The following is a 27,486-nucleotide window of genomic DNA, read 5'->3' on the forward strand; positions in this document are numbered from 1 at the left end:
GGTATGTCTTCCTCCCCACCCCTCGGGGGGCAGCCTATAGCCAATGATTGACTAACATGGAGGGCTTCGATGGGGAGAGGGTACAAAGGGCTGGATCCATTCCAATGTGGATCCAACTCTGGTGCAGTTTATGCTCCAGAGCACCCCATGGGACCTTGCTGAAGCTAGATTTCAACTTAACTCTTCCTGCTGCCCTATCTTGCTTCCCTCATTCTTTTATTCCTGAGACTTCTCCTTCAATTATATCATAGGCACCTAAATCCTCATCTCAGATTTTACCTCTAGAGAGACCAACCTAAGACACAGTGCTATCACTTATTGCATAAATTATTAGGGGCAAGGCGATGGCTGAGCAATTTACATGTATTATCTCATCTGATCTTTACAATAACTGTAATGCTGTTGGAATTGAGGCTTAGAGAGGTTAATTAAGGTCTCAAAGTCCCACGGTTAACAGAGCCAGCTTTCTGGGACAGGTCTGTCAGACTCCATAGGCCTCATTATTTCCAGGTGCCTGAGTTGAGTAAGACACATGATCATGCATGCTCCATACACCCACAGGAGCTTACAGTTCATTAGGAAGCGAAAGCAAATGCAAAAATATAATCAGAGAGATACAGGAAATGTTATGGGGATTCAGAGGAGAGAGCTCACATCTAGTTGAAAAGCATGACTCTTTGTAGAGATTTTATCACATGCTTACACAGAGACCATGCTGACCTCTCAATTTTTCCATCTGGACTCATGCTGGTGTCTAATCTGGTATATTTTAAGCTTTGTACTTGAAGAATAGTCATGTGGACAAGATTGAATTATAGTTATACTGTATGAACTGCTTCATAAGCCTGTTGTAGATAAAACTTTTGTGATACCAAGGGAGGCATGGGACCACAGAACAGGGTCCCCAATTTTTTAATAGTCAGGAAGAGGACACCTCTTTGATATTCTCGTCTCTGAAATTGGTCACGTGAAAGTCATGAAACATCAGTGGTCCTATTCCCATCTTTTAGACCACTAGTCTAGAATGGTGGTAGTAGAGATGGAAAGAATGACAGGATTGGGGGCATATGTTGAACTAGAGCTGATAGATTTTTTAAGGACATGCTCATGAGATTGGATGTGACCTACATGAAGTTTCTACTCTATTACTTTCCACCCCCTAGGAACTAAAAGCTGGCATTTTGTCCCCAGGCCTCATAGAGAACAGAATTTCATCTGCATTAATCCTCATAGTTTGTTCCCCAACTAAGCAATGAACTGGGGAGGGATTATGGTTTCCTGTGATGTTCTCCACACAGGGTCTGTGCCTTTTAAGTGGGGAACGCTCAGTCAACATTCTAGGTGATCTTCACATTGAATAGAGTTCTTGTTTTTGAGAAGTCAGTTAAGAATCAAACTCAAAGATTTCTTCTCCCAAACCTATTGGTCTGGTTTTCCCCTAGTAACCCATGATTTATTTCTCTTCTTCTCTCCTTGGAAATAGTAGAGAATAGTATATAGTAGTAGTATAGTACTATAATACTAGTAGTAATAGTAGTATGTATGTCTTCACACATACATATACACACACATACATACAACCCTAACAACTTTAGAATGATTTGCATGTTTTTCTTGGAAAATCCATTACATACTGATTTTAAATAGTATTTATTATCTGTGTGATTTGGTCTTTGTAAGCAAGGTACATAATCTCTTCCACTTCATCTCCAAAGTGGGCTAATGATGCTCCTATTGACCCCTTTCCAGTGTTTTAACAAGTATGCAATGAAAATGCCTGGTAGAATAAATGGCTAATTAAATATAAGGAAATTATGATTTTTGTTTATAATTCTCGTAACTTGGTGAATTTTCACTAGGCCAGATCATTGCTAAGTCAACGAATGATTTATGTTGATTTATGTGGCATTTCCTGTTTCCCTTGTGGTAGAAAAAGACATTCTTCAGCATTGCCTTGCTCTGACTTTCTTAAATACTCTTAGCATTTGTTTCAAGGCTGGATATTACACTGTGCTCACCTTGTCTAAGTTAATGTGTCCTTTGCACCATGACCAGGGACTGGGGAGTCCAGCACAAACTGATGGAAGCAAAAGGTTGCTGATTATATTGTAGGTCTACTTTGTAGAGGGAAGCAGTTTGTTTTTTTTTTCTAAATGTTTCTATGTAGTACTCAGAGGAAGCTGTTCTTCCTCAAACTTGGAAGGCCTCTTTACTTCATTTTTTCAAATTTTAAGAACCCGTATCTAGAGTCTGGTGTTGCATTGTTTTCCTCCCCTATATTCTGGATAATACAAATGTTAGGGTTTATTCAAACTGTTCACGTGGAGACAATAGTTTTAGTTACAAGTATAAGTGGCTATATAAGGGATAAACCCTGTGTTTTTTGGAGAATTTTCATAGAAAAAAAAACTTTAAAGGATTTTAACTGGAATTATCCTTCTGAGAATTTCTCCTGTCATTTATATGTGCTGAGGCTTAAGTATGACTTAGGTCATAAATAACATCAGAATTCAAAAGAGCTCTAGAGGTTCCATCCCATCTTTTGTTTACTTTACAGCAAGAGAAAGAGTTAGAATCAGGACTAGACCTCAGGTCACTGGGCTCCTAACCTGGGGTGTAGTCTCTATACCACAGAAGTTGGAAAGAATGAAAAGGAGCCTTGGGCCTGTCTTACCCGAACCTTCCTTGCACAGATGAGAAGACAGGTCCATATGCACTCAGGCCTTCTGGTTCCTGGCCATGTTTCTTCATAAATCACCAACTATATTAAATCAGATGATCTCCTTTCAGTAGCTAGAATATTCAAAAATAAGACAGATGGTTTGGAGTTTAGTTTAGATTGGTCTCTCTACTATACTTATAATAGAAAGTAGCTTGGAGTTTAAAACCCCAGTACTTTCTAAAAATAGTTGTAGTTTTTCTAGGACCTGGTCAAAAACAGGCAGTACTTCACCTTATGGCCAGTAGAGGGCGATCAAATTAATACAATCCTTTTGAGCTGTTGGGCTTTCAATTAATGTATAGAGATTAATAAATAAGACAAAGAACCAAATTAGTCTAAATATTTTAAAACAAACCCTTTAATCAATAGCCACTAAATGGAGGAAACACATTTTGCTTTATATACTATAGTCATTCACCAAGGAGTATTACAGTTATAGCACAGCCCATAAGAGTTTATTAATTAAGCCCCTGAAATCCAGGCTGCTTATTCCTCCATCACTGTCAAGGTCTGGTGGCAGTCAGGTAGAAGACACAGGCATGGGACTTGCCATATGTTTTTGCAACAATTTTAGAATTTTCATATTAGCAGCAACAGACAGCCATACTCTGCCAGAGTGAAAGGACCTCATAACAAATGTGATGGGGAGTAGTTCTTAAGTCATTCTTCATACCTCCCTCTCGCTTCCTATTCGATTTTCAGGGACTCGGCGATAAGCAAATCACTGGTGGAGGATTCCACCTCCCTGGCTCATTCCACAGGCAGCATAAATCAAGTCTGCTCTTGATTAGAGCCATGGGCAGGTTCGTTGCATTTGGAGACAGAATGAATGGCCCCATGGTCAGTGAGGTTTTTACAATCTTGAGACATGGACATGATTACTTTGAGAGTGAAGGCAAATACAGATTCCCTGGTAATTTATTCATTTACACATTTGGGAAACATCCATTGAACCCCTAATGTGTGCCAGCCACTGTGCTAAAAGCTGGAGAAACAAACACAAGTAAGACATTTTGCTTCATTTAAGGAGCCAAGTTGGACTATTTTTTTAAATAATAAATATATTAAAAATTCTAAAGGAAAAGAATACTACAGGAAATTCAGCCTTTATTAAAGTTCTACTACTATGTGTAGTTATAACAGCTGACATTTATTAAACATGTACTATATACCAGAACTCTGCTAAACACTTTACATGCAATATTCCATTGAATCCTCATAATATACTTAGTCTATAGATGCTCTTTATAGTCTCCTGATACACAGGGATGTTAAGTAAGTAGCCCAAGGTCATGCAACTGGAAATCAGAGACTATATCATATATATAAACTATATATGTAAATTATTACAAATGTAAGCATTACACATGTAAGTAAGGATTTGAACCTGAGTCTTATTCCAGAGCTGGAGAGTGTAACAAGAAAACAGTAGATTTTTAAGTAGTGTGTGTAAGAATCACGTGGGAGCAGATTCGTTGACCATATTTTAATGACTTGACCCTAATCATCTATAAAAATCACCTAGAAAGCTTTTTAAACTTACTTATTTGGCCCCACCCCAGATCAACTGAACCAAAATCCCTGGAAGTGGAGTCTAGGCTTCTTGTGAGTCTAATGTGAGACAGGGTAGTGATCAGTTGACTCTTGGGCAACATGGGGGTTAGGGAAACTGACCCCCACAGAGTTGAAAATCTTACAGTTGACCCTCAATAGCCATGATTCTGCATCGGCAGATTCAACCAACCATGGATCATGTAATATCTGTAATACCTATTTATTGAAAAAAAATCTGCTTAAAAACGGACCTGCGTAGTTCCAGCTATGTGGTTCAAGTGTCAATTATACCTTTAAAGGTCTGGGATGGGGCTCAGGAACCTGTATTTTTATATTCACCCCAGTGAGAAAACTTGCCTGAGCTCTACTGTTGATTAATCTAAACTACTGGGAGAAAGGAAATGGTTGTCCTCAGTACAGCACACGATGAATTGAGGGAAGTGAAATCCCCAGCAGGTCAATACTAGAGGGATCACGTGCCCCCAGGATTGGGTGAGAGATTAAGCACCTCCTTAAACTGTGCACCCTAGACACCTTACTTGCCTCGCCTGAGTCCACCATCTTAGAGACACTCAGGGAAGTCACTAAGAGAGGAAGAGAGGGGAGATAAAGTTGGAGATTTAAAAAAAAACGTGTTGATCTAGGGGTGGAGAAATGGATATTTTGATGAAGTTCTCCCAGTAATTATTGCTATTTGTGTTCTCCTTTGAGGAAGAAAGATAAAAAGAAGGCAGGGGGTGTGATGTGGACTCTGCCCTCATTTGTAAGGGGAGCCAAAAGAGTAATAAGCCTGTATCGTGTCTTACATATGTGCCTAACATCATCTTATTTAATTCCATTAGAATCCTTTGGCAGTTATCATTTTATTATTATCTCCATTTTGTAAATACCAAGTGAAATCTCAGTCAAGGATGGTCATTGGCCCAAGGCCACAGCACTTTAAGTGGCAAAACTGGGATTTGAACCCAGATCAAGCTGGCTCCAAAGTCTGAGATAGTGCCATTGTCTCAGGCTGGCTCCCTGTACATGTGGAGACATTTAACGTGTGACACAGCACCCACACCAGTGTGAAGTCATATCAAACTAACTAATCAAGTGAGGGGACCATATTGTGTGGTAAGGAGAAACTTAGACCATGGTACTGAAACAAATGAGACAACCATGGAAGAAGAAATGTACTGAGCTGCATTCCTCATTTTGTGTGTGTGAATCACTCACCAAGCAGTAGTCCCCAGGTCTGTGGCTGAAGGAAAACTTCAAAGATGAAATCATCACAGTCTAGACAAGCAGCATCTAGCTGCCCAAACAGTCATGGTGCATCATTCCACTTGTTTATGCAGTCGGGTAGTTAGCAAAGTTCGATTTTCCCTATTAAGGGTCAGAGTCTCAGACACAGGCAGGTTAACTGAGACCCTCCGAGTAGGAAGGGGCTGACCTATTTTTGAGCACGGCTGACCAGCTCCTGAGGGGGGACAATAATAAGAGCAGGGTGACACCTAATAAAGTGGCACATGTGCAGATGAACACAAACCTGGCTGTCACTGTGGATTGTGCTGTGGACACCTGGGAGAGTGATTAGAAGGAAGCTGCTAAAGGAGCAAGTAACAGAGTTACTCTTATAGTCCCCACAAAGACTTAAGTCTCTACCTGATCACAGGAGGCAGTATACTGGCACCCAAAGGAAGAAAACCATAGAGCTTTCCTCTGGTGCTAAATAGCTTAATCTGGGCCAGGTGCTAAAACTACCTTGGGAAATTGTTTATAAAACACAGATTTTTGGTGTCACCTCTCAGATGCTGATGAGAAGATCAGGGGAGGTTTTTGGGTAGTTTCAAAATCTCTCCAAGTTATTCTTATCACCTTAGACTGAGCCTTACAATTCTAAAAGCTTAAATTCAAAGATAAAAAACAAGAAGTGAAGAGGTTGATCCATCAATCCAGCTTCTGGGTATATATCCAAAGGAGATGAAAACAGTATATCAAAGAGATACTTGCATCCCCATGTTCACTGAGGCATTATTCACAATAGCCAAGATGTGGAAACAACCTAAGCATCCATTAACAGATGAGTGAATAAAGCTGACCTGGTATATATATATATATATATATATATATATATATATATATATATATATATATATATATATATATATATATTTGAATATCCTTCAGGTATGAGAAAGAAGGAAATCCTGCCATTTTTGACAACATGGATGGACCTTGAGGGTTTATGCTAAGTGAAATAAGCCAGAGAAAGACACATATTGCATGATATCACTTATATGTGGAATTTTTAAAATGTCAGACTCATAGAAACAGAGAGTAGAAAAGTAGTTGCCAAGGGCTGGGGGTTGGGGGAAATAGGGAAAGGTTAAGATGAATAAGGTCTGAGGATCTAATGTAAACCATGACTATAGTTGATAACACTGTATTTTGCTAAGAGAGTAGAACTTAAATGTCCTCACCAAAAACAGAAAGAAAAAAAAAAGATAAATATGTGGGGTGATGCATATGTTAATTAACTAGATGGGGAGGATGCTTTCACAATGTATATGCATATCAAATCGTCATGATGTACACTTTAAATATCTTACAATTTTGACAATTATATCTCAAGCTGAAATAATTTTTAAAAAAGAAGTGATGAGGCTATTTGGATAGCAGGTAAAAATTCTAATAAATGCAATCCCTGAATCCATGAATTTATATTCATGTCAAGATTAACTGTCTTCCATATAGGGTGGGGTAAGTGAGTGTATATCTGGATAAGATGCATTTTGGATTTTGCTTAATTTTAATTCTTAAAATTAAGAATAATTTCTCATTCTTAAATCTGTAACGCAGTTGAGAAAATTTTGCTTACCAACATTCTTCTTGATGAGAACACTCTATTTGTTTTGGAGAAATGCTCAGAAAAATTGCTTAGTAAGGGGTGGGGACATGTTTTAAGTGCCTTTGTTTTCCTGAAAATCTTGGTGTTTGGGTTTGCCTGTTAAGAACTGAGGGAGTGCGGAATATGGGAGAAAGTAATTTAAAATTCCACAAGGGAAGGAACAGGATCCAGGAAAAGAGAGCCACATGTGGCAGGGTGGCTAAGGAGGGATTTTGGAGAAAATAATTGTCTGTGGATTTTAATTTTTAGTGAAATGCTGTGAACTCCAAAATATGATCATTCTTCATGACTCCATCACTCTTTAGTACAGACTACCAAGAAAAAAAAGAGCAGAAGAGAAAGAAAGAGAGAGGGAGGGAAGGAGGGAGGAAGGAATTCATTAACTAGTGTATCTACAAATTAGTTTAGAACATTCCTATTTAAATATTGTGCTATATGTGTTTAGCTTAATTTTATCTATACCGTGGGAACAGCTAACATTTGAAGTGCCTTGGAAAAGAATACATACTCCAGGGGGTAGCATTTGAGAGACAATGATTAGGAGTCAACAGTTAAAAGGCAGCCGTGATAAGCAGTCAACACTCCATATCTAAACCTATACCTAGAGACTTTGTGGATTAGCACAAGAAATGTTAGAAATATTTTTTTTATTGGTGAAATGAATGTTATTCAAAACATGTGGATTGGCTAGAAGTGCCATATGGTCACCACTGCCCTTGAGTGAATGAGGTATGAGGATCTAGCAAGCCCCAAATCCTTGCACTCCTTTCTCGTGGTGCCCATAGCTTGGTCCTATGTCCAGCTTCTTAATAAAAGATTTTGTTGCCTGATTCCAACTAGAAGATTGGCTGGATTTTGCTGCTGACATAGTGTCATATTTGGCTCAAGTGACCCTTTCACACAAGGATCCTTCTGAAAGTGCCTCAAAGAACAGAGAGATGGTGCTTTACTACCTCACAAAGAAGTAAAAACTTTTGTGTATATGCTCGTGAATACAGGTCTGTATGTGTTGTAGAAATCAGGTGGACACATGTATATATTGAAGCATCCCATATAGTGACCAGTTATGGGGGAAGGGACCTAGCCCTCACCAGTATCTCATTACTGGAGGACATTGACATGCACCCTAAAGTCCTCCCAACTGAATGGCAGCACTGGCTTAAACCATGCTCAGGCTTGCTGAGAATAGACTTCTTATGGGAATCTATTAAAGATCTGAGTTGACAACTGTGTGGACAAGGGGACAGTTGATATTGAGACCATGAGTCAGAGTAGCAAAAAATATATATATTTAGAAGGCATAGTTGGCAATCAGGACAATTATTTCCTTCAAAGGGTACAAAACTATAATATAGGAAAGACTTTGCTAAATGATGCAGCAAGACTGAGAAATCAAAGGAGGGCAAGACAGGTACTAATGATGGGGGGCTGGGGTATTGGGTGGATATCAGAAAAGACTTGATGGGGGAGATATGTTTGAGGATGAAAGAGATGGTCAACATACCAAATGAGAGTCAGGGTACAGGGAGAAGGCTGTCAGGAAGGGGGTATTTCAAGAGTCAGGAATGGTAATGGGGGAAGTGGGATATGACAAGACATATTTCAAGAATTTTGAAAGGTTTAAATGCTGTAAGGGATATTACATTTCATTTCCTCTCCCTGATTACTCTGTTTAGAAGCTGCTTGCCTCTCTCTTGCCCACTTTCACAAATAATTGTTTGTTTGTTTTCCTTTGTAGTTATGGTACGGTCATGACAGATGTTGGCTTGTCTATTCTTCTTGAGAGTGCTGTTGCACTTGAGAATACGTTGTACCTTTCTGATCTCAAACAGAGAGAAAATGGAGGAAGATAGGAGCCCTCCATCTTTTCAATGCCAAAACCACCTGTGTTGATATACTGTCTCTTTTCTTTCCCTTCTATTTCTATGAAGACAGTGTCTATGTAACTATCAAAAAACAATCCGAATGCTTTCGATCTAGATCCCAATCTCTTTTACCGTCTCAATGTTTTTGCTCCTGCAATATCTTCCTTCACTCTTGAATCATCATAGTATCCCTCTTCATTCCCATTATCACAAAAATATGCTCTGGGGTCTCCTGTGAAAAACAATTGATCTCTTGTTTCCCTCCAGCTCTTACTCTTTGCTCGCTTCACATAAAATCTTGAGATATTTGTCTAAAAGCACTATTCCACTTCTTCATTAGCATTCTCTTCCCAACTCACCTGATAGATTTCCTTCCCCATCACTCCTCTACAGCCACTGTTGTCAGGGTCACCAGTAATCTCTGTGTTGCCAAATTTGGCAGGTGATGGATGCTCTGTTCTTATCTACCATGACCTTACAGTGGCATCAGATATGGTTCGCTACTGCCTCCTTGAACCACTTCTTAGAGCTCACAAGACTCCACATCTTTATGCTTCCTCTTCTTTAATTGGCAACTCTTCAAATTCCTTGGCTGGCCTTCTCTAATCAATCTGTAAGTGTGGCATCTGGTGTGCATCTGCCCTAGTAACAACCTAGGTTCTCTCACTCCAGCTCCAATAGCTAGCCAGTTCTCCAGGACTCGGTTTCCCACAGCTGACTTGGCATTTACATGTGGATGTCTAGCCAGCATATCAAATTTACCATGGTTAAATGAAACTCTTGCCTTTTACCCTCAAACATCCTCCACACTACAACTTTCCCCAACCAAGTAAATAGCCTGAACACCCAACTGATTACTAAAGCCCCAAAAATCAAAGTAATTCTAGATACCTAGTAATTCAGTATGAAGGCAAGCTTTCTGGACTCTACCTCTAAAACAAATCCAAAGATGTCAGGGATCTCTAATAGCTGCATATCACACTTAGAATAAAATTTAAACTTCTTACCCTGATGTATGTAGCCAACAGGATCTAGCCCCTTCCTACTTCCTCAATGTCAGTGTGTACAACCCCCTACCCCCACTCATTATGCTCTAGGGCAGCTTAAGCGACATTTTGATCTGTGAACATGCTAAGCACTTTCCTGCTTCAGGGTCCAGTACCATCTATTTTCTCTACCTGCATTTTTCCCTTGTCATCTATATATGATTTCTTCCTTTTAATCCAGATCTCAGACTAAATGATACCATCTCCAAGACACATTTTCTCACCACCCAATCCATGGTAGCCACCTTGCCACTGTTTCACCTCTTGCTATTATTCTTGGCATATGAAGTTCTTCTTGTTTATTTATTTATATATATATATATATATATATATATATATATATATATATATATATATATATATATATATCTGGTCCCAGAAAGATGTAAGCTCCATGAGAGAAGGCACTTGTCTTTGTATCTAAAATAGTGACTGCCAGATATGAGTGCACAAAAAATATTTGTTAAAATAATGAATGAAACATTGTAATAATTTGTCTTAGAACTTTAGCTCACTGGAGGATTGCTTTAATTTAGCAATGGACCTTTAGACAGGGTAGCAGAACCTCAGGTGCATTGATGGAAGCAACTTTGGATATATCTTCTCTATAAACTGACCTGGTTGAGTAAGAATCAGGATTCAAAATCACTAGCCTCCAAATTAGTGTGGATTCAGAGTTATATGTTTGTACAAAAATATACTAACACACATGAAAGACGAGAAAGAGTTGACTTTAACCTCAACTCTTCCTAAAAAGACTTAGAAGACTTAGGTCAATATGTGTCCTTAGTATGACACTTGCCAAAACGTTGATGTGACATTGGGCTGGGTTGTTAGCACTGTTGTATAAGACTTAGGATAGTGTTAGTACCATTATATTCCAAGTTGGTGAGACCCTCGCTACTCAAAATGTTGTCCTCAGACCAGCAGCACTGGCATGATCTGGCAAGTTGTTTGAAATACGGAATCTCAGGCCCCATCCCAGGCCTTCTGAATCATAATCTACATTTTAACAAGATCCTTAAATGTTTCATACACACAGTAAAATATGACAAGCATTGTGCTTAGAAGATTTCTTCATAAACCTAAGTATTATTTTGGGTGCTATAATTTATGAGGGATAAAGACAAGCCTGATGCCTGTCAACAGATGATTAGCATAAGAACATGTGAGTGTATATATATACATATATATGTATGTATATATATATGTATGTGCATATATATGTATATACATATATATATATATATATATATATATATATATATAATGGAATATTACTCAGCTATAAAAAAAGAATGAAATATTGCCATTTTCAGCAATGTGGATGGACCTAGAGAATATTGTGTTCAGTGAAATAAGTCAGATAGAGAAAGACAAATACTATATGATAACACTTATATGTGGAATCTAAAAAATAATACATATGAATCTATATACAAAACAGAAACAGACTCACAGACATAGCAAACAAACTTATGGTTACCAAAGGGGAGAGGGGGGAAGGACAAATGGGACTGACAGATACAAACTACTATACATAAAATAGATAAGCAACAAGGATTTACTGTATAACACAGGGAATTATATCCAATATCTTGTAATAACCTATAATGGAATATAATCTGCAAATAAATAGAATTGCCATGCTGTACACCTGAAACTAATATAGTGTTTTAAATAAACTATACTTCAATTAAAAAAATAAAAAAGACAAGCCTGAAAGAGAGTAACTGGGGTGGTGAAAATACCTGAAACCAGGTCGCAAGTGAAGGTAGCCCCCTTCCAGAGGAGACAGTCAAAATAAGTTAGAGTAGGCCTGGGCACCAACCATTCAAAACAGAGGTCGACTCTAGCACAGGAGCAGGGTCTTAGAGCATACGTCACTAGTGTCACTCCTTCAATCAATATGGAGATATTGAGGAACTATCCCTGGAAGGGGTCAGGGTAGCCAGGTGATTGGGGGAGAGGAGATAAAGAAGGGGATCCTGGCAATGGCTGTTTATCACAAATAATTTTTATATAAATGTCAATATTTTAATAAATGGTGTGGTAAAATAGTAAATATTTTTTGAAATCAACCTCTTTCTGTCATTTGTTTCCTGTACATACCACTATTATTGGGCTTATCATGTTATTGTGTTATCAGTTGATTCAATGTCTGTCTCTCCTACTAAACCATATCTCCTTGAGGGCATAACCTATGTCTTATTCCTGACCTCAGTGAGTACTCAATTAGCTTTTGCTAACGTTAATGAATGAACAAACAAATAAACAAGTGAATATGTAAGGCAGTCATAAGGTCAGACTTATTCTTTGTCATCTTAGAATGCAAAACCAGTGTACTGGGTGGAAATAACAGTGAAGATTTGGGTTTAACCTTAAAGAAAAAACTTCTGTTAAGAAAGTATAAGAAAATGGATTGAGCTTCTCTGGCAGGAGTCAAATTCCCTGGTACCAAAAATATTCAAATAATCTAATAAACCATTTGTTGTACAAACTCTATAAACAAGCCTGTTTATAGATGGTGAAACTCAAATAGCCATAAATATCTGAAAACTTTGCTCAGCCTCACTGGGATTCAGGGGAAATTAAAATTTCAGAGGCATACCATTTCAAACACATCATATGCACATATTTTAAAATCTGATTGCACCAGCTGTGGGTATAGGGTATGGTGGTTTAAACTGTTATAACCACTTTAGAAAGATCTAATTTATTTCAAGATAGGCATATTCTATAATTCAGCAATTCTACTTTTAGGCATCCATTCTAGATTAAAAAAAAAAACTTAGGTATCCTAGTGCATAAACAATGAGATCTACAAAAGAATCTTCATTGCAGCACAATTTGAAATGGCTAAAAAAAAATCATGGACTCCTACTATTTATTAGTAGAGGAATGGATGAATAAATGATAATTTATAAGGGTATACTACACAGCAGTTAAAATGAATTGAGTCTGCAATATGATAAAGGATAAAAACAAGCTGAAAAGTATGGATATGGCTAAATACATTTTACATAACTTTAACCACACCCTAAACAATAATTTATGGGGATTATGAGTATAAAACCAAAATGATGCATGCCAATGATTTATACCAACTCTAGAAGTGAGGTACCTCAAGGGAGGGGGTGATAAGGGGAAGGATGGGGAGTAGAACTTCAGCTCTACCTGTAATATTTATTTATATTTTAAAAAATTTTATTTTATTTTACTTTATTTTATATTTTTGCGGTACGTGGGCCTCTCACTGTTGTGGCCTCTCCCATTGCGGAGCACAGGCTCCAGATGCGCAGGCTCAGTGGCCATGGCTCACGGCCCTAGCTGCTCCGCGGCATGTGTGATCTTCCCGAACCGGGGCATGAACCCGTGTCCCCTGTATCGGCAGACGGACTCTCAACCACTGCGCCACCAGGGAAGCCCCTATTTATATTTTTTAAAGAAGGAGATCCTGGCACATTTAGCATGTCAACTTCTCTTGCAAAGGTGCGTGAGGGAGACATTGGTGTATATTATTGCCTGATCTTTTTGGTATTTTACAACATATAATAAATTTTAAAAATTAAGGGGAACAAATTGTCATGGAAGTTAAGGAGGTGGAGAATAGGAGCATCAGTTAGATTCTATTGGAACCTTGTTCACTGGGGTGGCCTGGAACTTTTTCTCTAAGAGTGGACAAAAAAAGGTAGACCTGGGGTTCTGAGACTCCTAGTCATTACGCAGCTAAGTCTCATAAGACACTTTCACAGGCTTCTTGCTGAGTCCTTGATTCCTGACAGCAGGATCTCTGTTTTCATTAGGGTGAATACCCACCAAGTTCAGAAAGGAAATGCAGGTCAGAGAAAATGTGATGGATAGAGATCAATGAAGCCCTCAAGTCTGAGGGTGGGGACCCTCAGACCTGCTTCTTCATTGACCTCAGCTCCTGTGCCCCTATATTGGCAGCCAGGTGAACCTTATCACCATGCTTTCTTGTACTTTTCACAAGCATTATTCTGTCAGATATTCACAATGCTTGTGAGATAAGTCATGGCATCTTGGTTTTACAGGTGAGGAGGCTAAGGTTCAATAAACTAAATGGTTTGCTCAAGTTCAGGAAGTTATCAAAAGGAAGTGTAGATTGTACCAAAGTTTCCTGACTCTGATTATTCTCTTTCTAACACTTTCCAGCTTTTTTTTGTGTTGTTCCCTTACCTGCATCCAACATGGTCTTGATGTAGCAAGAGGCATATATAAAACATATTTGTCAAATGGAAAGAGGATCAGAGTTTGGGGACTGGAGAGAAAAAGAGAGAATGGAAGTAAATATACCAAAACCCAGGCCAGGAGAGTAATTAATTTACTACTGAATTAGTGTGTGCTTCCTGGAAAAAGTGAGATATATGGTTTTATGGTGTTTTTTTTTTAACATCTTTATTGGAGTATAATTGCTTTAAAATGATGTGTTAGTTTCTGCTTTATAGCAAAGTGAATCAGCTATAAATATACATATATCCCCATATATTTTCCCTCTTGCACCTCCCTCCCTCCCACCCTCCCTATCCCAACCCTCTAGGTGGTCACAAAGCAACGAACTGATCTCCCCGTGCTATTCTGCTGCTTCCCACTAGCTACCGGTTTTACATTAGGTAGTGTATATATATACACACCACTCTCTCACTTTGTCTCAGCTTCCCCTTCCCCTTCCCCATGTCATCAAGTCCATTCTCTAGTAGATCTGCATCTTTATACCCGTCTTACCCCTAGGTTCTTCATGACCTTTTTACTTATTTATTTATTTATTTTTCTAGATTCCATATATATGTGTTAGCATATGGTATTTGTTTTCCTCTTTCTGACTTACTTCACTCTGTATGACACACTCTATGTCCATCGACCTCACTACAAATACCTCAATTTTGTTTCCTTTTATGGCTGAGTAATATTCCATTGTGTATATGTGCCACATCTTCTTTATCCATTGATCTGTCAATGGACACTTAGGTTGCTTCCATGTCCTGGCTATTGTAAATACAGCTGCAATGAACATTGTGGTACATGACTCTTTTTGAATTATGGTTTTCTCAGGGTATATGCCCAGCAGTGGGATTACTAGGTCATATGATAGTTCTTTTTTACATTTTTAAGGAACTTCCATACTGTTCTCCATAGTGGCTGTATAAATTTACATTCCCACCAGCAGTGCAGGAGGGTTCCCTTTTCTCCACACCCTCTCAGGCATTTATTGTTTGAAGATTTTATTATGGCCATTCTGACCAGTGTGAGGTGATACCTCAATGTAGTTTTGATTTGCATTTCTCTAATGACTAGTGATGTTGAGTATTATTTCATGTATTTGTTAGCAATTTGTATATCTTCTTTGGAGAAATGTTTATTTAGGTCTTCTGCCCATTTATGGATTGGGTTGTTTGTTTTATTGATATGGGGCTGCATGAGCTGCTTGTAAGCCTTGGAGATTAATCATTTGTCAGTTGCTTCATATGCAAATATTTTCTCCCATTCTGAGGATTGTCTTTTCATCTTATTTATCACTTCCTTTGCTGTTCAAAAGCTTTTAAGTTTCATTAGGTCCTATTTCTTAATTTTTGTTTTTATTTCCATCTCTCTAAGAGATGGGTCAAAAAGGATCTTGTTGTGCTTTATGTCATAGAGTGTACTGCCTATGTTTTCCTCTTAGAGTTTTATAGTATCTGGCCTTATATTTAGGTCTTTAATGTATTCTGAATTTATTTTTGTGTATAGTGTTAAGGAGTGTTGTAATTTCATTCTTTTACATGTATGTGTCCAGTTTTCCCAGCGCCACTTATTGAAGAGGCAGTGTTTGCTCCATTGTATATTCTTGCCTCCTTTATCAAAAATAAGGTGACCATAGGTGCGTGAGGTTATCTCAGGGTTTTCTATCCTGTTCCACTGATCTATATTTTTGTTTTTGTGCCAGTACCATACTCTCTTGATTACTGTAGCTTTGTAGTATAATCTGAAGTCTGGGAGCCTGATTCCTCCAGCTCCATTTTTCTTTCTCAAGAGTGCTTTTGCTATCGGGGTCTTTTGTGTTTCTATACAAATTGTTAATTTTTTTTTTTGTAGTTCTGTGAAAAATGCCAGTGGTGGTTTGATAGGGATTGCACTGAATCTTTAGAGTGCTTTGGATAGTGTAGTCATTTTCACAATGTTGATTCTTCCAATCCAAGAACATGGTATATCTCTCCATCTGTCTCTATCATCTTTAATTTCTTTCATCCATTTCTTATAGTTTTCTGTATACAGGTCTTTTGTCTCCTTAGGTAGGTTTATTCCTAGATATTTTATTCTTTTAGTTGCTATGGTAAATGGGTATGTTTCCTTAATTTCTCTTTCAAATTTTTCTTCATTAGAGTGTAGGAATGCAAGAGATTTCTGTGCATTAATTTTGTGCCCTGCTATTTTACCAAATTCATTGATTAGCTCAAGTGATTTTCTGGTAGTATCCTTAGGATTCTCTATGTAGAGTATCATGTAATCTGCAAACAGTGACAGCTTTACTTCTACTTTTCCAATTTGGATGCCTTTTATTTGCTTTTCTCCTCTCATTGCTGGGGCTGAAACTTCCAGAAATATGTTGAATAATACTGGTGAGAGTGGGCAACCTTGTCTTGACACTGATCTTAGAAGAAATGATTTCAGATTTTCAGCATTGAGAACGATGTTGGCTGTGGGTTTGTCATATATGGCCATTATTATGTTGAGATAGGTTCCCTCTATGCCTACTTTCTGGAGGGTTTTTATCATAAATGGATGTTGAATTTTGTCAAAAGCTTTCTCTGCATCTATTGAGATGATCATATGTTTTTTGTCCTTCAATTTGTTAATATGGTGTATCACATTGATTGATTTGTGTATATTGAAGAATCCCTGCATTCGTGGGATAAACCCCGCTTGATCATGGTGTATGATCCTTTTAATGTGATGTTGGATTCTGTTTGCTTGTATTTTGTTGAGGATTTTTGCATCTATGTTCATCAGTGGTATTGGCCTGTAGTTTTCTTTTATTGTGACATCTTTATTTGGTTTTGGAATCAGGGTGATTGTGGCCTCCTAGAATGAGTTTGGGAGTGTTCCACCCTCTGCTATATTTTGGAAGAGTTTGAGAAGGGTATGTGTTAGCTCTTCTCTAAATATTTGATAGAATTCTGTGAAGTCGTCTGGTCCTCAGCTTTTGTTTTTTCCAAGATTTTAAACCACAGTTTCAATTTCAGTGCTTGTGACTGGTCTGTTCATATTTCTTCCTGATTGAGTCTCAGAAGGTTGTGCATTTCTAAGAATTTGTCCATTTCTTCCAGGTTGTCCATTTTATTGGCATATAGTTGCTTGTATTAAACTCTCATGATCTTTGTATTTCTGCAGTGTCAGTTGTTACTTCTGCTTTTCCATTTCTAATTATACTGATTTAAGTCTTCTTCGTTTTTTCTCGATGAGTCTGGCTAGCGGTTTTTCAATTTTGTGTATTTTCTCAAAGAACCAGCTTTTACATTTATTGATCTTCGCTCTTGTTTCCTTCATTTCTTTTTCATTTATTTCTGATCTGATCTTTGTGATTTTTTTCCTTCTGATAACTTTGTGGGTTTTTTTTGTTTGTTTGTTTGTTTCTGTCTCTAATTGCTTTAGGTGTAAGGTTAGGTTGTTTTTTTTGAGATGTTTCTTGTTTCTTAAGGTAGGATTGCTATAGACTTCCCTCTTAGACCTGCTTTTGCTGCATCCCATTGATATTGGGTCATTTTGTTTTCATTGTCATTTGTTTCTGGGTATTTTTTGGAATTCCACTTTGATTTCTTCAGTGATCTCTTGGTTATTTAGTAGTGTATTGTTTAGCCTCCATGTGTTTACATTGATTTTTGATTTTTTTCCTGAAATTGATATCTAGTCTCATAGCATTGTGGTTGGAAACTAGATACAATTTCAGTTTTCTTAAATTTACCAAGGCTTCATTTGTGACCCAAGATATGATCTATCCTGGAGAAAGTTCCATGAGCACTTGAGAAGAAACTGTGTTATGTTGTTTATGGATGGAATATCCTATAAATATCAATTAAGTCCATCTTGTTTAATGTATCCTTTAAAGCTTGTGTTTCCTTATTTATTTTCATTTTGGATGATGTGTCCATTGGTGAAAGTGGGGTATTAAACTCCCGTAGTATGACTGTGTTACTGTAGATTTCCCCTTTTATGGCTGTTAGCATTTGCTTTATGTATTGAGGTGCTCCTGTATTGGGTGCATGAATATTTACAATTTTATATATTCTTTTTGGATTGATCCTTTGATCATTACATAGTGTCCTTCTTTGTACTTGCAATAGTCTTTATTTTAAAGTCTATTTTGTCTGATATGAGAATTGCTACTCCAGCTTTCTTTTGATTTCCATTTGCATCAAATGTGTTTTTCCATCCCCTATCTTTCAGTCTGTATGTGTCCATAGGTCTGAAGTGGGTCTCTTTTATACAGCATATGTATGGGTCTTGTTTTTTTTATCTATTCAGTCAGTCTGTGTCTTCTGGTTGGAGCATTTAATCCATTTACTTTTGAGGTAATTATCAATATGTATGTTCCTATTACCGTTTTCTTAATTGTTTTGGGTTTTTTTATTGTATATCTTTCCCTTCTCTTGTGTTTCCATCCTAGAGAAGTTCCTTTTTCATTTGTTGTACAGCTGGTTTGGTGGTGCTGAATTCTCTTAGTTTTTGCTTGTCTGTAAGGATTTTAATTTCTCTGTCAAATCTGAATGAGATTCTCACTGGTTAGAGCAATTTTTCTTGTCGTTTTTTCCCCTTCATCACTTTAAATATGTCCTGCCACCCCCTTCTGGCTTGCCAAGTTTCTGCTGCAAGATCAGATGTTAACCCTATGGGGATTCTCTTGTATGTTATTTGTTACTTTTCCCTTGCTTCTTTGACTATTTTTTACTTTGTATTTAAATTTTGATAGTTTGAGTAATTTGTGTCTTGGCATGTTTCTCCTTGGATTTATCCTGTATGGGACTCTCTGTGCTTCCTGGACTTGATTAACCATTTCCTTTACCATATTAGGGAAATTGTCTCTTCAAATATTTTCTCAGTCCCTTTCTTTTTCTCTTCTTCTTCTGGGACCCCTATAATTCGAGTGTTATTGCATTTAATGTTGTCCAGAGGTCTCTGAGACTGCCCTCAATTCTTTTAATTCATTTTTCTTTATTCTGCTCTGCAGTAGTTATTTCCACTATTTTATCTTCCAGGTCACTCACCCATTTTTCTGCCTCAGTGATTCTGCTATGATTCCTTCTAGAATATTTTTAATTTTGTTTATTGTATTGTTCATCATTGCTTGTTTGCTCTTTTGTTCTTCTAGGTCCTTGTTCAATGTTTCTTGTATTTACTCTATTCTATTTCTAAGATTTTGAATCTTTACTATTATTATTTTGAATTCTTTTTCAGGTATACTGCCGATTTCCTCTTCATTTGCTTGGTCTGGTGAGTTTTTCCCTTGCTGCTTCATCTGCTGTGTGCTTTTCTGTCTTCTCATTTTGCTTATCTTACTGTGTTTGGGGTCTCCTTTTTGCAGACTGCAGGTTCGTAGTTCCCGTTGTTTTTGGTGTCTGTCCCCAGTGGCTAAGGTTGGTTCAGTGGGTTGTGTAGGCTTCCCGGTGGAGGGGACTAGTGCCTGTGTTCTGGTGGATGAGCCTGGATCTTGTCTTTCTGGAGGGCAGGTCCACATCTGGTTGTGTGTTTTGAGGTGTCTGTGGACTTTTTATGATTTTAGACAGCCTCTCTGCTAATGGGTGGTGTTGTGTTCCTGTCTTGCTAGTTGTTTGGCATAAGCTGTCCAACACTGTAGCTTGCTGGTCGTTGAGTGAAGCTGGGTGCTGGTGTTGAGATGGATATCTCTGGAAGATTTTCGCCATTTGATATTATGTGGAGCTGGGAGGTCTCTTGTGGACCAGTGTCCTGAAGTTGGCTCTCCCACCTCAGAGGCACAGCACTGACTCCTGGCTGCAGCACCAAGAACCTTTCATCCACACGGCTCCTCAATTTGGGATGATTTGTTGTCTATTCATGTATTCCACAGATGCAGGGTACATCAAGTTGATTGTGGAGATTTAATCTGCTGCTTCTGAGGCTGCTGGGAAAAATTTCCCTTTCTCTTCTTTATTCTCACAGCTTCCAGGTCTCAGCTTTGGATTTGGCCCCGTCTCTGCATGTAGGTCGCCAGAGGGCATCTCTTCTTCGCTCAGACAGGAAGGGGTTAAAGGAGCAGCTGCTTCGGGGGCTCTGGCTCACTCAGGCTGTGGGGGAGGGAGGGGCATTGAGTGCGGGGTGAGCCTGCGGCAGCAGAGGCTGGCGTGACGTTGCACCAGCCCAAGGCGCGCCTTGCACTCTCCTGGGGAAGTTGTCCGTGGATCCCGGGACCCTGGCAGTGGCGGGCAGCACAAGATCCCCAGAAGGGGGGAGTGGACAGTGACCTGCGCTCGCACACAGGCTTCTTGGCGGCGGCAGCAGCCCCAGCGTCCCACGCCCATCTCTGGGGTCCGCACTTTCAGCCGCAGCTCGTGCCCGTCTTTGGAGCTCCTTTAAGCAGCGCTCTGAATCCCCTCTCCTCACGCACCAGGAGACAAAGAGGGAAGGAAAAGTCTCTTGCCTCTTCGGCAGCTCCAGACTTTTCCCCAGACTCCATCCCGGCTAGCCGTGGCGCACTAACCCCCTTCAGGCTGTGTTCATGCCGCCAAACCCACTCCTCTCCCTGCGCTCCGACCAAAGCCCAAACCTCACCTCCCAGCCCCGCCCGCCCTGGCGGCCGAGCAGACAAGCCTCTCGGGCTGGTGAGTGGCGGTCGGCACTGATCCTCTGTGCGGGAATCTCTCTGCTTTGCCCACCGCACCCCTGTGGCTGCACTGTCCTCCGCGGCTCCGAAGCTTTCCCCCTCCGCCACCCGCAGTCTCCGCCCGTGAAGGGGCTCCTAGTGTGTGGAAACCTTTCTTCCTTCACGGCTCCCTCCCACTGGTGCAGGTCCCTTCCCTATTCTTTGTCTCTGTTTATTCTGTTTTCTTTTGCCCTACCCAGGTACGTGGGGACTTTCTTGCCTTTTGGGAGGTCTGAGGTCTTCTGCCAGCATTCAGTAGGTGTTCTGTAGGAATTGTTCCACGTGTAGCTGTATTTCTGGTGTATCTGTGGGGAGGAAGGTGATCTCCATGTCTTACTCTTCCACCATCATCCCCGGAAGTCCCCGTTGGAAGATTTTTAATCACAGTTTCAATTTCATTACTTGTGTTTGGTCTTTTGATATTTTCTATTTCTTCCTGGTTCAGTCTTGAAAGGTTATACCTTTCTAAGGATTTGTCCATTTCTTCCAGGTTGTCCATTTTATTGGCATAGAGTTGCTTATGATACTTTGTATTTCTGTGGTGTCCATTGTGCCTTCTCCCTTTTCACTTTTTTTTTTTTTTTTTTTTTTTTTTTTGTGGTACGCGGGCCTCTCACTGTTGTGGCCTCTCCCGTTGCAGAGCACAGGCTCGGGACGCGCAGGCGCAGCGGCCATGGTTCACGGGCCCAGCCACTCCGCGGCATGCGGGACCCTCCCGGGCTGGGGCACGAACCCGTGTCCCCTGCATCGGCAGGTGGACTCTCAACCACTGTGCGACCAGGGAAGCCCTTCACTTTTAATTTTATTGATTTGAGTCATCTTCCTCTTTTTCTTGGTGAGTCTGGCTTTAGGGTTATGAATTTTGCTATCTTCTCATATTACCAGCTTTTAGTTTTATTGCTCTTTGCTATTGTTTTCTTTGTTTCTATTTCATTTATTTTTGCTCTGATTCTAATGATTTCTTTCCTTCTACTAACTTTGGGTTTTGTTTGTTCTTCTTTCTCTAGTTGATCTAGGTGTAAGGTTAGTCCATTTATTTGAGATATTTCTTGTTTCTTGAAGTAGGATTGTATTGCTCTAAACTTCCCTCTTAGAACTGTTTTTGCTGCATCCCCTAGGTTTTGGATCATCATGTTTTTGTTGTCATTTGTGTCTAGCTTGGTGTTTCTTGATTTCCTCTTTGATTTCTTCAGTGATCTGTTGGTTATTTAGCAATATAATGTTTAGCCTCCATCTGTTTGTGTTTTTTACCTTATTTTTCCTGTAATTGATTTCTAATCTCATAGTGTTGTGGTTGGAAAAAATGTTTGATATGATTTCAATTTTCTTAAATTCACTGAGGCTTGATTTTTGACCCAAGATGTGTCCTTTCCTGTAGAATGTTTCATGTGCATTTGAGTAGAAAGTGTAATCTGTTATTTTCAGATGAAATGTTTTATAAATATCAATTAAATCTATCAGGTCTATTGTGTCATTTAAAGCTTGTGTTTCCTTATTAATTTTCTGTCTGGATTACCTGTCCATTGGTATAAGTGAGATGTTACCATCCCCTGCTATTACTGTGTACTGTTGATTTCCCCTTTTATAGCTGTTATCATTTGCCTTGTGTATTAGGTGCTCCTATGTTGGGTGCATATATATTTATAATTGTTATATCCTCTTCTTGTATAGACCCCTTGATCCTTATGTAGTGTCCTTCCTTGTCTCTTGTAACAGGCTTTCTTTTAAAGTCTATTTTATCTGATATGAGTATTGCTACTCCAGTTTTCGTTTGATTTCCATTTGCATGGAATATCTTTTTCCATCCCCTCTCTATCTAATATTCTCCTTTCAATTTTTTTATTTTTAAAATATTTTTATTAAAGTATAGCTGATTTACAATGTTGTGTTAATTTCTGCTGTACAACATCTCCTATTACTTATTAATTTTTTAACATCTTTATTGGAGTATAATTCCTTTATAATGTTGTGTTAGCTTCTGCTGTATAACAAAGTGAATCAGCTATACATATACATATATCCCCAATATCCCCTCCCTCTTGTATCTCCCTCTCACCCTCCCTATCTCACCCATCTAAGTGGTCACAAAGTACCGAGCTTAACCCCCTGTGCTATGCGGCTGCTTCCCACTAGCTATTTTACATTTGGTAGTGTATATACGTCAATGTCACTGTCTCACTTTGTCCCAGCTTACCCTTCCCCCTCCCCGTGTCCTCAAGACCATTCTCCATGTCTGTGTCTTTATCCCTGTCTTATCCCTAGTTTCTTCAGAACATTTTCTTTTTTTTATGATTCCATATATATGTGTTAGCATATAGTATTTGTTTTTCTCTTTCTGACTTACTTCACTCTGTATGACAGACTCTAGGTCCATCCACCTCACTACAAGTAACTCAATTTCATTTCTTTTTATGGTGAGTAATATTTCATTATATATATGTACCTCTTATTCTTTATCCATTCATTTGTCACTGGACACTTATGTTGCTTCCATGTCCTGGCTATTGTAAATAGTGCTTCAATGAACATTGTGATACATGTCTCTTTTGAATTATTGTTTTCTCAGGGTTTATTCTTCTTATAGTTTAATTCAGTTTTATTTTGCATTTTTGTGTCTCCTTCCAGTAGAATGTAAGTTCTTGGAAAATAGCAACTTTGTATTCTTGATTCTTGGAACGCTACCTGACAATCACAGGACCTCAATAAACATTTCAAGTGACAAATAATCAGTGGACACTAAAGTCCTGAAATTTAGGAAGAGGAGGGGTTACAGTGGAGGTAGAATGATAGGAGAAATTTACTGAAAGGAGTGAGAACTTGGAAGGCTTTGAGAATTGAGTAAGACTAGTCAATAAGTAGATAAAGATGGACTTCCAAAAAAAGAAAAAAAGAGTAGAACAAAGGTGTGGAGAGAGCAATAAACACGGTCTCCTTGGGAAAAGCAGGTGAACAGAAATTTTGTGAAGATTATGACATCAGAATTCGTGGCAAATCCAAATTGCAGAGATTCTTGAATACCAGGCTTGGAATCAGCAATGTTAGTGACTTTCCTTCTGTTGAGTTTCAGCTCCAGCTACCTTTGTGCCTTTTAACCATGATCTCATTCTAAGTCTTTTGAGTGAAAATAATATATGCTGCTCCACCACCATTTTTTTATTTCTTTATTTCCCATTGCAAATTTTGATGTCAGCTTGCTTAGGTCTGGCCCAGTGTGTAAGGTGATTCTAGGTTATACCCGTCTTCTGTGGTTGGAACTGTCACAACAACAAAAGAAGTATAAAATTGAAATAGTTTTTCCTTACTATCAAAAGAAGGGCCTTTGCTATGTGTATTTCCTCATCTGACAGTGATGACAGCATTTATTGTCAACACAATTTTTTTGATTAGACAGCTGGATTTTTCCCAGGGGCTGGTTGCACATCAAGTAAGGAAATCCAAATCCACAGGCAAAGAGAAGCAGAGAACACTGTGGAAACTAAGGCTGCTTTCTGTTCACCATTTGTTCTGAGAAATTCTCAGTCAGCTCTCCACCCACTGGAAATAAGATGTAAACAACAACAAGATGATGATTGATGATCTGGCTGGGAGACGTTAAAATGGAAATGCAGTACTTCTCTTGGTGTTCTAATCAGATAAACTACTTACTGTAGTAGTACAGCAGAACTTTAAATGAGGTGACTTTTAAATGTGCTGCCCTGTCTTTCCAAATTGCCAAGAAGTAGGTAGTCAGACTGGGAATTTGAAAACATATTATGTAAAAGGTCTTTATTTTCTTCAATTCTAGCCTATATTCAGTTCTAGCTTATATATTGTAATTGATGGGCATCAAGTGGGCCCTGCTTAGGCTGACTGATTTTTGCAAGGTGAATCTGGATCATTCACAATGCGTGTTAAAGAAAGCTAATGAAAATTCTACAGTTCCATCATTATAATAGACTTGATTTAAATGGTCTAATTGTCTTGCTGTCTGCTAAAATCTTAAATAATTCCACATTTGAATGGATGGGATAGCTGAAGAAACAATGATTGGAGATGAAAAGAGAACAAAAAGTTTTGCAACTCTCTTCATGGAACAGAGGCTTTCAGTGATACTTTTGTCAGTTGCAATACTCAAGTCCAGGGGTTTCTTTTTCCTTCTTCCTTTTAAATGATGTTTCTTGAATTGATGCTTCAGTCAGACTGATAGGTCTTCCTTATATGGATGTGTGTGTGTATGTGTGTGTAGGGAGAGGTAAAGAAAAGAGGTGAGACAGAGATAGAGATAAGTGACAGGGCAATTCAAATAGGCTTAAATACATACTTACTATTTCTCATCAGTAGAAATATCCTGAGTGTTTTTTATAAAAGTTTATGACAGTATATTTACAGGTTAATAATCAATTTGAAAATAACGAGGTGGTAGGCTGATGTTACAGTTTGTAGTATGACTTATGGGTAGAGAAGAATTATTTTATGTATAGTCAGTCTTCTTTCTTGGACAACATGGACACAGTATTACTCTGCTTTCATCTTAGTCTGTTTTCTCTTTTGTTTTTGCTTTAGCTCAACAGAATTCACCAAAAATCCATGAAGGCTGGTGGGCATACAAGGAGGTGGTCCAGGGAAGCTTTGTCCCAGGTAAATGCACATTTATGACTTTATTTTTAAGAAAATAATTTGACTGAAATGTAGTATTATTTCCAGAATTTTGCATTTGCTACATGACATGGAATGTATTGCAAAAGGCATCGTAGTCTGACTTATGTGTTAGACGAATCCTCCATCAAGAGAAAGTTTATTAAGTGAGTGGTAATTTAACCAAGACTACGTTTTTCCATCTGAGATTATATCTTAACGTCCTTGCATCTACAGGTGGCTGTGTCAGGGACAGGGCAATGCAAGAGTCAGGGTTGAGGTTCTGTATGCTAAAATTTGGTTGAGAAAGAGTGATTTTTTTAATGTTAATGAAACAGGAAGTCTGAAAACTAGCAATGAGGCTTACTGGGATGCATGCCATTTGTGATGTCACTTCAGTAGCATTCACCATCAGGACTTAGCAGATTGGGCCAAATACCAGGTAAAAAATCATAGGTAAAGTGGATGCTTTCAGCATGGGAGGAGAGAACTGAAGACAGGTTAAAGCCAGAAACATACCATAACTTTAGTTTTGAGACAAGGTGGAGTGTCGTTGTCTTCCCCCACTACTCTTATCCTAATTATAGTCCTCAGTCTTCTGCTGCTTCAAGACTGTAGGGAAAGAGGAAAGAGAAAGAGCATGAATGTTAAGGAGAAGGATCGAAGGGAAGGCAGGTGAGATATTTCAAAGTTTTTTTTTTTGTTTTTTTTTTTGTTTTTTTTGCGGTATGTGGGCCTCTAACTGTTGTGGCCTCTCCCATTATGGAGCACAGGCTCCGGACACGCAGGCTCAGTGGCCATGGCTCACAGGCCCAGCTGCTCCGTGGCATGTGGGATCTTCCCAGACCGGGGCACGAACCCGTGTCCCCTGCATCGGCAGGTGGACTCTCAACCACTGCACCACCAGGGAAGCCCCTCAAAGTATTTTTAACTGCTTATATGTGAGGGGGTAAGAGATAAAGCTCTCAAAAGGAGTCAGTGTGGGGGTTCCAACTCAGGCACCGAAAACAGGTCAAGTGTCAGTTGACGTCTTTAGTTAGTGGCAGGTGGGAAGAGCAGTACCCCCAGGTCACCTGGTTCATTCTTGGATGCTATCTTCTTTTCCTGTTCTTCTGTATAGTTCATTATATCAGCAGTACAGAGCTAAGCAAGTTGCTAGACTCCTCTGAGCATCATTTTTCTCATTTGTATTGTGGGACATAAATACGTACCTTTGAACCTTTTCAATAAGAGGAAAGCAGGCATGGTGAGAGAGAATGAATTGCCCAGGGAAAAGCCAGTTGACTGCCGAATAGTTTCATAAATTGATATTATTAACTTGATATATTTACTATGGTACATTTATTTCTTGGCCCAGTGGGCATAGAAACTGGGCTTGATTAATTCACCCAGAAATGATCAAGTTTCTAATAATATTCTTATAATAATTTAATTGACACAGATGTGTTCATATGGTATGCTATAGATATATGACATTTTATACTTACAATTGGGGGCATCCCTTTCCAATTAATAGAAGGTTGTGTATTTTTTCTGAGGAATCTTCTTCTCATATTCAAGACATCCCAGAAATTACGTTTATAATAATATTTTTATGCTCTGTGATTATTAAATTAGAGCAACAAAGGGCATTCTGCCAGATTATAAATCTTGCTAAACTAGTAATATTCTCCATAGTGACTGAAATGCTCATGGATAATACTGGATACGTTCTGAAAAATTTTGCTTTTCAACCCCACAGTTTTTTGACTTTTTCCCCTCTGTTGACACATTCTTCCTTTACATGTACTCAAGTCCCTATTTTGAATTTGTTTTTGCTTCTAAGACAGCCACAGGAAAAAAGTTTTATCTTTCCTTTATGTGTTGATTTAAAAGAATTTAAGTTTCCTTCATTTCAGGTTTTAAATGAGGTAATATGT

At 38.7% G+C, this 27,486-nt stretch overlaps 1 protein-coding gene across 1 annotated transcript in view; it reads left to right on the forward strand.

Annotated features, from left to right (window-relative positions):
• The window catches only part of CA10 (carbonic anhydrase 10), a 525,448-nt gene that overhangs the window by 40,794 nt on the left and 457,168 nt on the right, over positions 1-27,486 (forward strand). The window contains exon 2 of the mRNA XM_082604264.1: positions 25,496-25,570. Within this exon, the coding sequence (XP_082460390.1) occupies positions 25,496-25,570 (75 nt within the window). The remainder of the gene's footprint in view (positions 1-25,495; positions 25,571-27,486) is intronic.

The sequence above is a fragment of the Mesoplodon mirus genome (assembly GCF_964341445.2).
Source record: "Mesoplodon mirus genome assembly, chromosome: 18".
Taxonomy (NCBI): Eukaryota; Metazoa; Chordata; class Mammalia; order Artiodactyla; family Ziphiidae; genus Mesoplodon; species Mesoplodon mirus.